This window comes from Peromyscus leucopus, chromosome 2, assembly GCF_004664715.2.
Source record: "Peromyscus leucopus breed LL Stock chromosome 2, UCI_PerLeu_2.1, whole genome shotgun sequence".
In the NCBI taxonomy this organism is placed as follows: Eukaryota; Metazoa; Chordata; class Mammalia; order Rodentia; family Cricetidae; genus Peromyscus; species Peromyscus leucopus.
In genome coordinates this window covers 28,660,056-28,678,191 of record NC_051064.1, presented here as the reverse complement: position 1 = coordinate 28,678,191, position 18,136 = coordinate 28,660,056, and the positions used below count along the sequence as shown (strand labels likewise).

Here is an 18,136-nt window from a genome sequence, read left to right as displayed (position 1 = left end):
ATGAAGTTCATTTGCTGTTTGCCTGTTTTCACACAGTAGGTGTGTAATAATTCCTAGCCACCCCCTCCCACCCCCTCCCACCCCACCCCTGTACATGACCTTGCATGTGCTGTCTCTCCAGTCAGGCATAATACTTAGTCATCCTAGGGCCTTGCGTCCTATGTAATCCATGTGCTACAGTGATCACATAATCTGTGAACAGCACAATCAGGTAATCTATGTGCATGCGTAGCATTACTATGTTAACCCATATGTGTATGCTGTGGGGGAACCTATAAGAGCAGTTTCAAGTAGGCCTATTGCACACTCCCTCTTTACCCTCCCTTAATAAAAACTCTTATAATGGGTTTCATTGCACCTCCTGTTTTCTCTCGAATGGTAAATAGCAATGCAAATAAATAGCAGCTGTGCAATGATAATATTACTGTTTTTCACAATTGTGATTGAACCTAAGACTTTACACATATGGGAAGTACTCTTCCATTGATTTACTTCCTAACCTCCACAATAGCATTCTTGAATAAAAGGAAAATGCTCAGCTCCTCTGGTCTAGTTCTTCCTCACTTTGCAGGTGGCAAACCTGAGCTCAGTGGGAGGAGAAAGAATTCCAGAAGCAGCATAGCAGCCCCTAGGCTTCTGGCTGGCCAGCCAGTGCTTCCCTCCTGTACCACCCTGCTCTCTCCTGCTTAACTGGTCAAGAAATGGTGCTTCAAGAGGTATAGATTCTTCCAGATACAACTGTGTTTTGTAACTACATTCCAAGGTAATGTTTGAAGGATCTTAGCCTCTTGTATGTTCTATTTTACCAAAAGATATTTTCTAAGTTGAAAATAAAACCAAGCAGAGTATAACATTGTCCTAAGTATTAAAATGAGTAGGAGACTACAAAATAATAGCACCCCCCCAAAAAAAAATCTGGGTGAAAACATAGGCAAAGGCAAAGGACTTGAAAAGACTTTTTCTCTCAAAACAATATACAAATGGCACTCAGTGATGTCAGAAATGGTTGACATTGTTGATTATTAAAAAAACTGCTTACAGTGAGCTGTCACCTCACACACAGGATGTCTATCATTAAAAACTTCCACATGTTTATAATGTGAGGAAATTGGAATCTTTGTACACTACTGGAGGACAGAATATGAAATGTCCCAACAGCTACAGAAAATATTGTAGAGATACCTCAGAAAATGCGAATAGAGATACCATATGCCAGTGGCCTCATGTCTGGGTATAGCTAGGAGCTGAAGTTTTGGATAGTATCATGCATATGTGCAATGTTGCTCACCATAGTCAAGAAGCAAAACAGTGAGGTGTCTACTTGTTAGTTATGTGGAGCAATGTTATTCATTAGGCGGCACTGTTTACCCTGCGAGAAAAGCCACAAGGCAAGACAAAACCTATTATAAGAGTTTATTAGGAGAAAGAAGACAGAGGGGATGTGCTTCAGCCTATTGAAGATCGTGCAGGGAGAGAGGAGGGACGGGTCTGTGATCCGCTTTTTATGGATTCCCCCTGCACATGTGCATATGGACATAGATTACACGATCACACTATGTGGAAATTACATGACTACCCAGCGCATGGATTATGTAGGATGTAAGGCCCCTGGAATGACTAAGTGTCTCGCCAGTGCATGTGTAGTTATGGGGGAGTGGCTAGAAATTCCAACACTACTGACAGCTGAATGGATGAGACCCCCCTCCATATATGGTATCATGTACACATATATGCATATAATTACACAAGAAAGGAAACTACCATTTAGAACAGTATCATGCACCCAGAGCACACTATGAGGGCAGTAAGCCAGGCAGTAAAGGGCAGGTAACCACATGATCCCTTCATGCATGGGTTCTGAAGCAGTCAAGATCATAGGGAGAGAAGACAGCAGAATGGTGGCTGCTGAGGATGGGGCAGAGGATGGAGGGATAACGACCAAAGGGTATACTGTTTCATTTTTGTAGGGTGAATAAGTTTCTACATATTTTCTGTGCAAACGTAGTGTCTCTAATCAATAATTGTGTGATTAAAAAAAGGAACCTGGAGTGTGGTGCATGTTTGTAATACTAGCTCTTGGGAGATATAGGCAGGAGGATCAGGAGTTCAAGGCTAGCCTAGGATACATGAGATCTTGTCTCAAAAAAAGTTAAGAGGCCTGGGTGGTAGTGGTACACGCCTTTAATCCCAGCACTTGGGAGACAGAGGCAGGCAGATCTTTGTGAATTCGAGGCCAGCCTGGGCTACCAAGTGAGTTCCAGGAAAGGCGCAAAGCTACACAGAGAAACCCTGTCTCGAAAAACCAAAAAAAAAAAAAAAAAAAAAAAAAAAAGAAGGAAAAAAAAAAGTTAAGAGATTATCCCATGTAAGCTATTTGTACAATGATTCTCTCAGTCAAATAAAAAGATACAAGGAATCTTAGGGGGTTGTTGGACATATTTATTATCTTGACTGTAATAATGATTTCATAGGTATAAGTATATCTTGAAATTTATCAAATCGTATGTATCAAATACTAGAAAATCCTTGTATATCAGTTATAACTTAATAAAGCCTTTGAAATAAACAAGAACAAAGAGTCTGAAACCTTGACCCAGGGGTCCAGATGACCAAAATCAATGGGTATATTCATCTCCCACCTGGGCTATCTGCACTGCATGATATCTGCTTTGTGTAGCTCAAATATCTGCTTATACAATTGTTGGAGGTGTAGCTGCAGGGTGAGAGAGCATGCATATTGACAGCCGTCTCCCTGCAGATATCTGAGCTGTTAATTCTTGGAAGACAGAAGAAATTGTCTTTCCCCAGGCTCGTATTTAAAGAAAATAGGGCACTTGAACCAATTTACTTATTTATGGGCTCATGACCCCACTTCTAGGTATCCAGCTAGATTACAGCACAGTTTCCTAAACATATATTAAAAAATATCAACTTCAAAATGAAGTAAAATGCTTCTTTGATTCCATGCCATGCTATATGACATACCACAAAAGATGGTTAGAAAAAGAACAAAGTGTGTTATTTTGTCTGATATCTAATTTATCTGCTATAGTTTGAACAATTCTTACTCAGATGGAGAGGGCTGTACTCACTGCCTCATAACAACAGTTGTGTATCCCAACCAGCATCATTCTGTGCCAGGGGTCATGTGAGGTGTTTGCTGTTGCTGTAGGTAACACTGTTGACAATGCAAACACCACCATTGTCTCCACCATCACAGGCAGGACAAGCTCACAACAAGCTCAGCAGTTGGCTCAGATTCTTCTCTTGATGTAACAAAAGGGTTTCTGCATATGCTTGAGGAATTACAGGTATACTATGTGCTTTATTTCTTCTTGCCTTTTTTTTTTTTTTTTGGAAAGGAATGGTGACTAACCTATAACATTTTATAAACAGGCTTTAGTAAGGGTGGTTATCTGTAAATTCACTTAAATGTAGATGTCTGCTGAACCGGTGTAGCAGGTCTACAGAAGGTGACAGAAGCATCAGAGGCCCAGCTGCTGCCCTGGTCTCAGGTAGGGAAACAGTAGTGCTTTTTCCTCCTATGAGGTATCTCAGGTAGGGAAACAGTAGTACTTATTTCTCCTATGAGGTATCTCAGGTAGGGAAACAGTAGTACTTATTTCTCCTATGAGGTATCTCAGGTAGGGAAATAGTAGTACTTATTTCTCCTATAAGGTATCTCAGGTAGGGAAACAGTAGTGCTTATTTCTCCTATGAGGTATCTCAGGTATGGGAAACAATAGTACTTATTTCTCCTATGAGGTATTCTTTTACAGATGAGTTTGGAAAAATGTAGTCATGTGGAAAATCATGAGACCCTGACTGGGATCTGGGGCATCCTTAGGACCTTATGAAACTACTGGAGAGGAACAAACAGATGTGGTCAGCTCTAGGTTTTCAGTAACCATTGTCATTTATAAATCACAGGGATAAATGTCACGGCAGCCCATGGTGTGGTGGACAGGTTGGATATGTGGAGGTAGTCTGAAATAGGATGAGTATTGGAAGCTTCAGAAGAGCCAGGTGCAAGACGTGAAGTGAATACAGAGAGGATGAAATCTGGGACACATTTAAGAACTCTGCTCCTGATTTAAAGAGAAAGTTTTATATGGCTCTGGGTTTATAACTCAAGTGACATTAATTTCTCATATTGGCACTACAATTTTCAGAACTAATTAATAATAATCAAGCCACCAGAGTATTTCAGTGTGCAGCAGTGTGTAGATAAAGAGAAGCATCAGGGCATTACTGATGGGCATAGATGTGGAGTCAGAGGGCTGTGTGGGCTTGTCCCTCTGTCTGGCACGTGTCTTTCTGAGGTACGGTGAGTGACTGCGCTCTCTTGGGAATAGTGGAGTAGACTGAGATGATCTAAGTGATAAGCTTTAAATTCTTACAAGGTCAAGAGGGAACTATTTCCACTTGAGGTCCTGATTGCTCTGACTATGGTGTATAACCATTCACTATACATGCCTCCAGAAGATTGGAGTTGGAAGGAGTATTGGGAAATCCACCAACTCTGCCATAGCCTTTCTGATGTGGAGATAGGCTCAGTCTTTGAGTAGGCACTCAAAAGATTCAGGCTGGAGCCCCTCTGGTACTCGGTTCAGTGATGTGTTTATTATTTATCACCTGTCTCACAATATGAGGAGAATGTCCCTGGTGCCCATGACTTCTCAGTAGGATGCAGCATTTCTCACACATTCAGAAAACCTTCTTTAGGCCATTTACCATATGTAGTGTGTGTAAAAGTTAGCACATGTACAATTAATTTATCAAGACATAATTGGCATTTTAGTTTGCTAACTATCCACAAGTGCTGTGGGATGTTCTGTATGTCCTGTGGGAGCCCTTCTTGGGTTCCTCGTGGCTTTACCCAGCAGGTCCGCATGGAGGATGATTAGGACCATGGGCCTGAGTGCAGGTGTCTGAGATGGTCTGCACTTGGCTGTGCTGGGGGATGGTCTGTATGTCAAGTTGCTCTGATTGGTCAATAAATAAAACCTGATTGGTCATGGCTAGGCAGGATGTATAGGCGGGACTAACAGAGAGGAGAAATATAAAAGAACAGGAAAGCAGAAGGCTGGGGCGGAGAGACACTGCAGTTACCGCCATGACCAGCAGCATGTGAAGATGCCGGTAAGCCACCAGCCACGTGGCAAGGCATAGATTTATGGAAATGGATTAATTTAAGCTATAAGGACAGTTAGCAAGAAGCCTGCCACGGCCATACAGTTTGTAAGCAATATAAGTCTCTGTGTTTACTTGGTTGAGTCTGAGTGGCTGTGGGACTGGCAGGTGACAGAGATTTGTCCTAACTGTGGGCAAGGCAGGAAAACTCTAGCTACACACAAGGTCCTGCTAGGCTGCTATTTCCAAACCAGGAAATTAAGAATGATAACAGTATGGCCAGCTGAGGGTACGTTTAGCCCTGAGTACGTTGTGAGCATTCAGCATAGAAACATATAGATCCTATTTGTTTAATTGACATGGTGAGGTTGTCCAAGCAGGGAGACTCACATGGTTTGTGTCATCCCTGTGGATGATATTCAGCAGCCTCAGGTGGAACTGGTCTCCATATGGGGATTGTAGATGACTGGCTTGCTCTATCTTCCTCCAGTCCTTAGAGACAGGAGCTACTTTGTAGGAACCACAACCTCTGGATGCCTACAGAGACTGCTGCTGCTGGAAGCAGTTATACAGCAAAAGTATACAGTGGTGGGCTGTGTCCTTGGGTGAGCTATAGGACCCTGCAGACAGGGTGCCATGCAAGAATAGTCTGTCAATATAGCCCCAGTCCGAAAACCGACTAAATAAAAAAAAATTCCTATAAATTGAGCTTCTTAACAATCCCCAAATTCCTTACATTATTTGGTAAGTTTTCAGTAAATGGCTCAACATTGTCACAAAAATACACCATTCCATACGCTCCCCTTTTTGGTGTAACAGAACTTGACTCATAATATTACACTGTAAACTCAGACTCAGAGCCAACAAAGTGATTGTTTAATTACTTGCCATGGGCACCATAGCAATCAGTATTTAGTTTCTGTTTCTGTTTATTTAGTAGCTTAGATTCATGTAATAGCAACATAACATGAAAGCAAGGTGTCGCCCATAGAGACACTTGCATGGTTGGAGAGTCCTTCAGTGTTGTACAGAGCTACCCTGGGGGATTTAGCAGGCAGTAGTTAGCTGGCCAAGTTCACAGACACTGCAGATGATCAACAGATTGTCAATTGTGGCTTTTTGGGTGATAAATTAGTGGTGTGCCACCTTTAACATTGGTTTCATTTATCTTGAGTTTATTCACTCAAATAATTGTTTTAACATTTAATCTTTTTTCTTTAGTTAAAAATTTCTTACAGGCATATACTATATACTGAACATATTACCCCTGCACTGATAGCAAAGAATTTTACAAACATTTTAAGTAAATAAAGCCTCAAGTTACATATTAAACAGAAAAATCAATAACAAATATTACTAGAACAATCTGTAGCACAATGCTTGATTGATTAATCTAAATTTCAATTAATTATAGATCCTGAAAATATCAAATAAATACCATACCATCACATATACAATTACTATACTCAGTGGGAGTACCATGAAATAGAAGTGAAAACAACTATGGCTGGGAACATGGTTTCGAGTTATCCCAAATAGCATGTTCCAACATGATTATAGTTCTATGAATTTTAAATGTTACAGGACAAAAGAAAGTCATAAATCAAGGCACTTTTCAAATATATTGGTGGAAACACCAGGTAGGTGGGCTACAGAAAATGGGGAGTCACTGGTATAGACTACAGGTGCTTTCTGATGACAGGCTTGGACTAAGGGTTGGTGAAAATCAGTGGTGGGTGAATTCTGGAAGGTTTGCCTGATGGTCTACAGGGTGTGAGGCCAGACACAGAGATGGGCAATGAATAGCTGGTTATAAAGAGGGCTACAGATAACTCAAGACAATCTACTCTGCATTGGCACATTCTAACTCTCCACAATCATGTTCTAATCAGTCAATCAGTCTTGTAGGAACTTCAGCATAGATGTGATTTTTGTTTTTTACTAGCATTTTAGTTCACAATCATTACAGTCACTGTGAAGTTCTCCCCATGCCAAATTCAGGAGTTTTCACATTACTCAAATGATCAGCACTCAATTTTATTTTATATTGTTTACACACACACACACACACACATACACACACACACACAATATACATATATATATACATATACATATATTTCATTTTACATACCAACGCAGGCTCCCACTCCCTCCTGACTTCCCATCCACTCCTCAGAGAGGATAAGGCCTGCCATGGAACATCAAGTTGAGGCAGGACCAAGCTCCTTCCCCTGCATCAAGGCTGAGCAAGGTATCCCTTCATAGAGAATTGACTCCAAAAAGCCAGCTCATGCACTAGGGGTAAATCCTGGGCCCACTGCCAGGGGCTCCATTAACTGCCCAAGTCACACAACTGTCACCCACACTCAGAGGGCCTAGTTCGGTCCCATGCAGGTTCCCCAGCTGTCAATCCAGAGTCCATGAACTCCCACTAGCTCGGGTGAGCTGTCTCTGTGGGTTTCCCCATCATGATCTTGACCCCCCTCCCCCTTGTTCCTATAATTTCTCCTCTCTTTCTTCGACTGGACTCCAGGAGCTCTGCCCAGTGCTTAGCTGTGGGTCTCTGGATCTGCTTCCATCAGTTACTGCATGAAAGTCCTATGACAATAATTACAGAAGTCATCAATGTGATTAGAGGGGAAGGCCATTTCAGGTACCCTCTCCATTATTGCTTGGAGTCTTAGCTGGGGTCATCCTTGTGGGTTCTTGGGAATTTCCCTAGTACCAGGTTTCTCCCTCACCTCAAAATGGCTCCTTCTATCAAGATATCTCTTTCTTGCTCTCCCTTTCTGTCCCTTCCCCAAGTAGGACCCCCCCATTCAGTTTACCTAGGAGATCTTATCTATTTCCCCTTCCTAAGGGCAATCCATCCATGTTCCTCTTAGGATCCTCCTTATTACCTAGCTTCTCTGGGGTTGTGGTTTGTAGCCTGGTTATCCTTTGCTTTACATTTAATATCCACTTATGAGTGAGGATATACAGTGTTTGTCTTTCTGAGTTTGGGTTACTTCACTCAGGATGGTTTTTACTAGTTCCATCCATTTGCCTGCAAATTCCATGATGCCGGTTTTTTTTTTTTAAACAGCTGAGTAATACTCCATTGTGTAATGGACATCTTCTTGTCCATTCCTCAGTAGAGGGACATCTAGGCTGTTTCCAGGTTCTGACTATATGAATAATGCTGCTATGAACATAGTAGAACAAGTGTCCTTGTGGTAAGATTGAGCATCCTTTGGGCATATGCCCAAGAGTGGCATTGCTGGTCCTTGAAGTAGATGGATTCCCAATTTTCTGAGGAATAGCTATAGTGATTTTCAAAGTGGCTGTATAAGTTTGCACCCTCACCAACAGTGGAGGAGTGTTCCCCTTTGCTTCACATCTTTTCCAACATAAGCTGTTATCAGTGATTTTGATCTTAGCCATTCTGACAGGTATAAGATGGGATCTCAGAGTCATTTTGATATGCATTATCCTGATGGCTAAGGATGTTGAACAATTCCTTAAATGTCTTTCAGCCATTTGTGATTCTTCTGTTGAGAATTCTCAGTTTAGATCAGTTCTCCATTTTTTAATTGGATTATTTGGTATTTTGATGTCTAGTTTCTTGAGTTCTTTATATATTTTGGAGATCAGCCCTCTGTAAGATGTAGGGTTGGTGAAGATCTTTTCCCATTCTGTAGGCTGTCATTTTTGTTATTGACCGTGTCCTTTGCCTTACAAAAGCTTCTCAATTTCAGGAGGTCCTGTTTATTGATTGTTGCTCTCAGTGTCTGTGCTACTGGTGTTATATTTAGGAAGTGGTCTCCTGTGCCAATGTGTTCAAGGCTACTTCCCACTTCCTTTTCTATCAGGTTCAGTGTAACTGGATTTAGGTTGAAGTCTTTGATCCACTTAGACTTGAGTTTTATGCATGGTGATAGATATGGATCTATTTGCATTCTTTTACATATCAACATCCAGTTATGCCAGCACTATTTGTTAAAGTTGCTTTCTTTTTTTCCATTGTACAATTTTGGCTTCTTTGTCAAAAACAAGGTGTGTGACTTAATTAAGGTCTTTAATTTGATTCCATTGATTCACATGTCTGTTTTTGTGTCAATACCAAGCTGGTTTTATTACTATAACTATAGTGGAGAATGAAGTCAGGGATGGTGATGCCTCCTGAAGTTGCTTTATTGTACAGGATTGTTTTGGCTATCCTGGGTTTTTTTTGTTTTTCCATATGAAGTTGAGTATTGTTTTTTCAAGGTCTGTGAAGAATTGTGTTGAGATTTTGATGGGGATTTCATTGAATTTGTAGATTGCTTTTGGTAAGATTGCTATTTTTACTATGTTGACCCTGCCTATTCAAGAGCATGGGAGATCTTTGCTTTTTCTGATATCTTCTTGAATTTCTTTATTTAAAGACTTAAAGTTCTTATCATACAGGTTTTTCACTTGTTTGGTTAGAGTTACCCCAAGATATTTTATGTTATTTGTGGCTATTGTAAAGGGTGATGTTTCCCTGATTTCTTTCTCAGCCTGCTTATTATTTGTATATAAGAAGGTTACTGATTTTTTTTAAAGTTTTATTTATTTATTATGTATACAGCATGTATGACCAGAAGAGGGTGTAGCTAGAGTTTTCCGCCTTGCCCACAGTCAGGACAAATCTTTGTCACCCGCCAGTCCCACAGCCGCTCAGACCCAACCAAGTAAACACAGAGACTTATATTGCTTACAAACTGTATGGCCGTGGCAGGCTTCTTGCTAACTGTGCTTATAGCTTAAATTAATCCATTTCCATAAATCTATACCTTGCCACGTGGCTGGTGGCTTACCGACATCTTCACATGCTGCTGGTCATGGCAGCGGCTGCAGTGTCTCTCCCCTCAGCCTTCCGCTTCCCAGAATTCTCCTCTCTCTTTGTCCCACCTACTTCCTGCCTGGCCACTGGCCAATCAGTGTTTTATTTATTGACCAATCAGAGCAATTTGACATACAGACCATCCCACAGCAAGAGGGCACCAGATCTTATTACAGATGGTTGTGAGTCACCATGTGGTTGCTGGGAATTGAACTCAGGACCTCTGGAAGAGCAGTCGGTGCTCCCAACCTCTAAGCCATTTCTCCAGCCCCGGTTACTGATTTTTTTGAGTAAATCTTGTATCCTACCACATTAATGAAGGTGTTTATCAGCTGTAGGAGTTCCCTGGTAGAATTTTTGGGGTCACTTACTTATACTACCATATCATCTGCAAATAGTGAAAGTTTGATTTCTTTCTTCCCAATTTGTATTCCCGTGATCTCTTTTTGTTATCTTATTGCTCTAGCTAGAACTTTGAGTATTATATTGAATAGATATGGGGAGAGTGGACAGCCTTGCTTTGTTTCTGATTTTAGTGGAACCACTTTTGAATTTCTCTGTTTAGTTTGATGTTGACTGTTGTCTTGCTATATATTGCTTTTATTATGTTTAGGTATGTCCCTTATATCCTTCATCTCTCCAAGACCTTTATCATGAAGAGGTGTTGGATTTTGTGCAAGATTTTTTCAGCATCTAATGAGATTATCATGTGGGTTTTTTTTTTTTTCAGTTTGCTTATATGCTGGATTACTTTTACAGATTTTTGTTCTCTCTGGGATGAAGTATACTTGATCATGGTGGATGGTTTTCTTGGATTCAGTTTGCCTCTATTTTATTGAGTATTTTCGCATCAATGTTCATGAGAGATTGGTCTGTAATTCTCTTTCTTTGTTGGGTTTGTGTGGTTTGGGTATCAGGGTAACTGCAGACTCGTAAAAAGAGTTTGGCATTGTTCCTTCTGTTTCTATTGTGTGGAGCAATTTGAGGAGTATTGGTGTTAGTTCTTTGAAATTCTGGTAGAACTCTTCACTGAAACCATCCGGTCCTGGGCTTTTTATGGTTGGGAGACTTTTAATGACTGCTTCTATTTCCTTGGGGGTTATAGGTCTATTTAAATTGTTTATCTGGTCTTGATTTAATTTTGGTAAGTGGTACTTATGCAGAAAATTGTTAATTTCTTTCAGATTTTCCAATTGGAGTATAGGTATTCAAAGTATGACCTAGTGATTCTCTGGATTTCCTCGTTGTCTGTTGTTATGTTCCCCCTTTTCATTTCTGATTTTGTTAATTTGAATACTTTCTCTCTGCCTTTTGGTTAGTTTAGAAAAGAGCTTGTCTATCTTGTTGATTTTTCTCAAAAAACCAACTACTTGTTTCATTGACTCTTTGTATTGCTTTCTTTGCTTCTATTTTATTGATTTCAGCCCTCAATTTGATTATTTCCTGGTGTCTACTCCTCCTGGGTGACTTTGCTTCTTTTTGTTCTCGAGCTTTCAGATGTGCTGTAAAGTTGCTGGTATGAGACTTCTCCACATTCTTTATGTAGGCATTTAGTGCTAGGAACTTTCCTCTTAGCACTGCTATCATAGTGTCCCATAAGTTTGAGTATGTTGTGCATTCATTTTCATTGAATCCTAGGAAGTCTTTGCTTTCTTTCTTTATTTCTTCCTTGACCCAGTGGTGATTCAGCTGCACATTGTTCAGTTTTCATGAGATTGGAGGCTTTTTGTAATTTGTGTTGCTGTTGAATTCTAATTTTAAGCCACGATAATCTGAGAAGATACAGGGGGTTGTTCCACTTTTTTTGTATCCATTAAGATTTTCTTTGTTCGCTGGGCGTTGGTGGCGCACGCCTTTAATCCCAGCACTCGGGAGGCAGAGCCAGGTGGATCGCTGTGAGTTCGAGGCCAGCCTGGGCTACCAAGTGAGCTCCAGGAAAGGCGCAAAGCTACACAGAGAAACCCTGTCTCGAAAAACCAAAAAAAAAAAAAAAAAAAAAAAAAAAAAAAAGATTTTCTTTGTGACTGAGTATGTGGTCAGTTTTAGAGAAGGTTCCATGAGGTACTGAGAAGAAGGTACATTCTTTTGTGTTTGGTTGAAATGTTCTATACATGTGTGTTAAGTCCATTTGAGTCATAACATCTGTTAGTTTCCTTATTTCTCTGTTAAGTTTATGTCTGACAGACCTGTCTGTTGGTGAAAGTGGTGTATTGAAGTCTCCCACTATTAGTGTGTGGGGTTTGATTTACATTTAAGTAATGTTTCTTTTACATATGTGAGTGCCCTTGTGTTTGGGGCATATATGTTCAGAATTGAGACTTCCTCTTGATGGATTTTTCCTGTGATGAATATGAAATGTCCTTCTCTATCTCTTTTGATTAATTTTAGTTTGAAGTCTATTTTTTTTTCGATATTAGGATAGCTGTACCAACTTGTTTCTTAGGTCCATTTGATTGGAAAATCTTTTCCCAACCCTTTACTCTGAGGTAATGCCTGTCTTTGAAGTTGAGGTACATTTCTTGTGTGCAGTAGAAGGGTAGATCCAGTTTTTGTGCCCTTTCTGTTAGCCTGTGTCTTTTTGTAGGTGAATTGAGTCCATTGCTATTAAGAGTTATTAATGACCAGTGATTGTTAATTCCTGTTATTATTTGGTTTTGTTGTTCTTGTTGGTAGTGTGTGTGTGTTTCCCTTCTTGGGGATTTGCTGGTGTGACATTATCTATTGCCTGTGTTTTTATGGGTGTAGCTAATTTCCTTGGGTTGGAGTTTTTCTTCTAGTGCTTTCTGTAGGGCTTGATTTGTGATTAGGTATTGATTAAATCTGGTTTTGTCATAGAATATCTTGTTTTCTCCATCTATGGTGATTGAAAGTTTTGCTGGGTATAGTAGTCTGGGCTGCATCCATGCTCTCTTAGTATCTGCAAAATGTCTGTCTGGAACCTTCTTGCTTTCAGGGTCCCCATTGAAAAGTCAGGTGTAATTCTGATGGGTCTGTCTTTATATGTTACTTGGCCTTTTTCTTTTGAGAGCCTTAGTATTTCTTCTTTATTCTGTATGTTTGGTGTTTTGATTATTATGTGGCGAGAGGATTATTATTATTTTTTTAGTCCAATCTATTTGGTGTTCTGTAAGCTTCTTGTATGTTCATAGGCATGTCCTTCTTTAGGTTGGGAAAATTTTCTTCTATGATTTTGTTGAATATATTTCCTGTGTCTTTGAGCTGGAATTCTTCTCCTCCTTCTATCCCTATTATTCTTAGATTTGGTCTTTCCATGGCTTCTCAGATTTCCTGGATGTTTTGTTTTAAGAGTTTGTTAGATTTGATATTTTCTTTGACTGGTGAATCTATTTCCTCTATCCTATCTTCAATGCCTGAGATTTTCTCTTCTATCTCTTGCATTTTGTTGGTTATGCTTGTATCTGTAGTTCCTGTTCATTTACCCAGATTTTCCATTTTCAGAATTCTCTCGATTTATGTTTTCTTTATTGCCTCTATATCAATTTTTCAGTCTTGAACTGTTTCTTTCACCTATTTGATTGTTTGATTTTTAGCTTTCTTTGAGGGATTTATTGATTTCTTCCAATTTTTTGTTTGTCTTTTTCTCCATTTCTTTAAGAAAATTTTTCATTTCCTCTTTAAGGGCCTCTATCATCTTCATAAAGTTATTTTTAAGGTCTTTTTCCTCTGCTTCATCTGCATTGGAATGTTCAGGTCTTGCTGTCATGGAACCACTAGTTTCTGGTGGTGCCATATTTCTCTTTATGTTGTTGAATGTATTCTTACACTGCCGCCTTCCCATCTGGGTTGGGGTAATTATAGGTACATGTGTTGATTCTTCCTCCAATTGGTGCAGGTAGAGCCTGTGCCTCTGGGGACCTCCGATGCCCCTGGGGATGGTGGTACAAAGGCATGGAGATTTGACTGCTGCCCAGTTGCTGGGTCTGGGATGGGTGGGGAAGGGTGCAGAATGTGTCCTGGGACTTGGGGTCTAAAGAGCTGGACTTCCAGCCAGGAGATCAGCCACTCGCTTCTTCTTACAACTGGTGTAAGTGGGGGCTGTGCCTCCAGGGAGCTTTGGTGCCTCTGGTGGTGGTAGCAGATTCCTGGTCACAGGAGACCTGCCTGCTGCCTGGCTGCTGGGGCTGTGATTCAATTTGATTTATTTATTTTTTTTAAATACAGAGTTTTAATATATATACTGTACTCCTGACACTTAAAAGGCTGAAACAGGAGGATCATGAATTGCAGGCAAGCCTAGGGTATATATATATATATACAGTATTTGCCATAATACCTGCCTTAAACTTCTTCCTGTAGTTGTACTCATACATGTGCAAAAATAGTGAAGACATCTGAAAAAATTTAAAATTTCCAGGAAGATCAGAGGACCCAGCCTTGAAGATGTGATAACATTCACCTATGACAGAGAATGTGGTCTCTGGAAAAAAATGAAAAGAAACATATCAGGAATACACACATAGTCTGGCATGCTACAGAGAGCACCCCCCCTAAGCCCAGGGTGCACCCAATCCTGTGTGGAATGTCCGTAAGTGTTATAGAACTTGAGCCAGCAGGGATGAGATGGACTTGGCAAGAACTGAGAGTGCAAAATTGCTGACTGTGCTTATACTTCCCCGTGGGACTCATTTGCAGGGAACCCACCTCTTCAGGAAGAAAGGTACACATGCAGCAAGGGCCAGGACTCACAGGTGGCACAGAATTTCTGTGGGTTTTGCACTCAGAGCTATGATCTTGGAAGGGTGCTTCCGAGATCCATTCCTTGAAGGTCAAGAAAGTCTGAGGCACATGAAGGAGGCAGGTCCATCAGGGAGCTGAAACTTTGGCTGTCCTGGTGCTTCAAGCAGCCAGTTAGCCCGTAGGCTTCTGGCACTATCAGGATTGCCATGCATTTCCTCTCAGAGGCACTGATTAGTTACTTTACTATTGCTGTGATAAAATACCACAACCAAGGCAATTTATAGAAAAAAAGAGTTTGTGGTTCCAAAGGGTGAGAATCCATGATGAGGCAGAAGGAGCAGGACAGGGTGGAGGGGTCATGGGGGAAGGGAGATTGGGAGTATGGGAACTCTCATATCTTGAACTACAGGCAAGAATCAGAGAGCAAACTTGGAATGAAGTGAGGCTCTAAAACCTCAAAGCTGTTTCCTAGTGACCTACTTCCTTCATCAAGGCTGTATCTCCTAGACCTCCCCAAATAGTACCAGCAATTGGGAAAAGGTGTTTAAATGCACAACACCCACCAAAAGCACATGTACCATGTTCCCGATTATTTTCCAGTTCGTGTTAAGATCTGTGATCTGCTGGAGCCTGTGAAGAAGCTGGTCCTGCAGAACCAAAGCTGCAGGATTTCCACAACACAGCCAACAGCAGGATAACCAAGAGGTGTTCCAGTGGGGGCCCCATATGGACAGTGTAGCAGAAACCGGAGGTCTTGAACTAGACGGATGGCTCTTTGCAATGAACACCTGCAAATAGATATATGGACAAAAGGAGTTTACTGCATGGCTCACTATGTCACACTTCAGTATGTGATGACAAGATTTTTCCCTCTTATTTCTTTTCTTTTTTATTTTATTTTATTTTTCTTAAATTTCATTTTGGGGGTGGTTGGGTGGTGGCTGCAAGGACAGAGGGCAGATACGCAGGGACAGGGAATGAATGAGATCAAAATGCATGATGTGAAAGACACAAAGAATAAATGAAAAGAAAGTTAAAAAAAAAAGAGGGTCCTTTGTGCTAAGAGCTGTGAGGGTAGTCTGCCCCCTGCCTTCCGTAGCTACAACTGCTTTGCTGGACATTTGTGGCTTTCTGTGGTTTTTAGGAGCATGGCTCTGTCTTCTGTCACCTGCTGTTCTCCCTGAGTGCGGTCTGTGATCAAATTTTCCCTCATTGAGTTGTGGTCATATTGATTAGGAGCTCACCCTGCTCCAGTGAGGCTTCACCTTGGCTAATTATAACCGTAACAAGTATATTTCAAATGCAGCATGTCCGGAGGGACTAGGGTTTGGCCATCAGCATATGATGTTGACTGGGCTGGCTTCTGGGACAGGAATGAGGTTGTTGGTGGCAGTTGGTGGCCATTCTTATTCCAATGCCAATGCTCTCTATCCGACTCTATCAGTTCTCCTGGTAAAGGAGATGGGATACTTGAGTTGTGTCTCACAAGGTTGAGCTTCCCTGATCTCTCTCTCTTTTTTTTTTTTTTTTATTTACCCCCTTTCAGGTAGTGTGATAGTTTTACAAATTGTGTTTGTGTCTTTTTTATTTTATTTTATAATTTAATTTAATTTTACATATCAGCCACGGATTCCCTTGTTCTCCCCCTCATCCCCCCCCCTTCCCCCCAGCCCACCCTCCATTCCCATCTCCTCCAGGGCAACGACTCCCCTGGGAATTGAGTTCAACCTGGTAGATTTAGTCCAGTCAGATCCAGTCCCCTCCTCCCAGGCTAAGCCAAGTGTCCCTGTATAAGCACCAGGATTCAAACAGCCAGCTCATACACTGAGTACAGGACCTGGTCCCACTGTCTGGATGACTCCCAAACAGATCAAGCTAATCAACTGTCTCACTCATCCAGATGGCCTGATCCAGTTGGGGGCTCCTCAGCTATTGGTTCATAGTTTATGTGTTTCCATTCTTTTGGCTATTTGTCCCTGTGCTTTTTCCAACCTTGGTCTCAACAATTCTGGCTCATACAAACCCCCCTCTTTCTTGCCAATTGGACTCCTGGGGCTCCACCTGGGGCCTGGCCATGGATTTCTGAACCCAGACTCAGAAAGACAAATATGGTATGTACTCACTCATAGGTGGATACGAGATGTAAAACAAAGATGACTAGACTGCTACTTACAACTTCAGGGAGGCTACCTAGGAAGCAGGACCCCAAGAAAGACACAGGGATCGCCCAATGACAGAGAAATGGATGAGATCTACATGAACAACCTGGACGTGAGTGGGGGTAATGAGGGCAAGGGTCAAGGGAAAGAGAGCTTAGGGGAGCGGGAGATCCCAGCTGGATCAAGAACAGAGAGGGAGAACAAGGAATAAAAGACCATGATAAATGAAGACCACATGAGAATAGGAAGAAGCAAAGTGCTAGAGAGGTCCACAGAAATCCACAAAGATACCTCCACAATAGACTATTGGCAATGGTCGAGAGAAAGCCCAAACTGACCTACCCTGGTGATAGGATGGCCAAACACCCTAACTGTCATGCTAGAAACCTCATCCAATGACTGAGGGAACAGGATGCAGAGATCCATTCCCTGATCTATTCTAAGATAGGGTATAAATCTACAGATAAGTCCACATGTAGACATCTTCCATATCCCTGCAGGGGAAGGTGTTTAGGGTTATGATACTCTATTATCTCCTCTCCCAAACCATCTCCCTCCGCAGAGGTTGATTTTTCCTCATCTGATTTATCAGAATTCTTTTCTGAGTTGCTTTCCTTAGGGTCCCTTATTAAAGGGTTAGTGTTCCTTCTTTTTTCAGAGTGAGGTTATAGTGAGGGAGTTCCCTCATGGGGAGGAGGTGGGGTGAGGGAAAGATGAAACAGGTCGTCCCTGTTCTGGTTGGTGCCTAAGTTCTTGATCACCAGCTAAAGCTTGTCTGAGTACATTCCAAATGGAGAAAGCTGTTAGGGGCATGCCTACTCCTCCATTCCTAGTACACCAACTTTTAATATCCATCCCCACTGCATCCCATGTTTCTACATCTAGGGGTCCCACGGTTTAAACCAGGGACTGACTGACTATACAAACCTAAGGAATTCATTAAGTTGGCTAGAATCCTGACTTCAATCCTTTTCTTCTTAAGTGTGTGTGATAATTTCAACAAATAACTGCTTCTCCCTAGATTCCGTTTGACCCATCTCCAGGGGAAAAGACTACGAGGAAAGGCCTTAAGAAAAGTTCGGGCAGGTACTAAACTATTCGCCCTTCTTTACCCAGTGTTCCCTACCGAGGGATCTGCAGAATCCGCCAGTGAGGACTATCTGAAGCTGACCTTTAGAGAGTCTCCCCCTCGAACACTCGCAGCTGGGGCTTTACCTCCATGGAAATTGCCCCTTCTCCCCTGGGTAATTTCCTGATTATCTTTTTGCTGGGCCCCGTATTTGGCGCCAGATATCAC

At 41.4% G+C, this 18,136-nt stretch overlaps 1 protein-coding gene across 1 annotated transcript in view; it reads left to right on the top strand.

The window, feature by feature from the left end:
• The first annotated feature begins 3,215 nt into the window (after positions 1-3,215).
• The window catches only part of Rp1 (RP1 axonemal microtubule associated), a 294,119-nt gene continuing 279,198 nt past the window's right edge, over positions 3,216-18,136 (top strand). Inside the window, exon 1 of the mRNA XM_037202448.1 lies at positions 3,216-3,311. Within this exon, the coding sequence (XP_037058343.1) occupies positions 3,294-3,311 (18 nt within the window). The 5' untranslated portion in view covers positions 3,216-3,293. The remainder of the gene's footprint in view (positions 3,312-18,136) is intronic.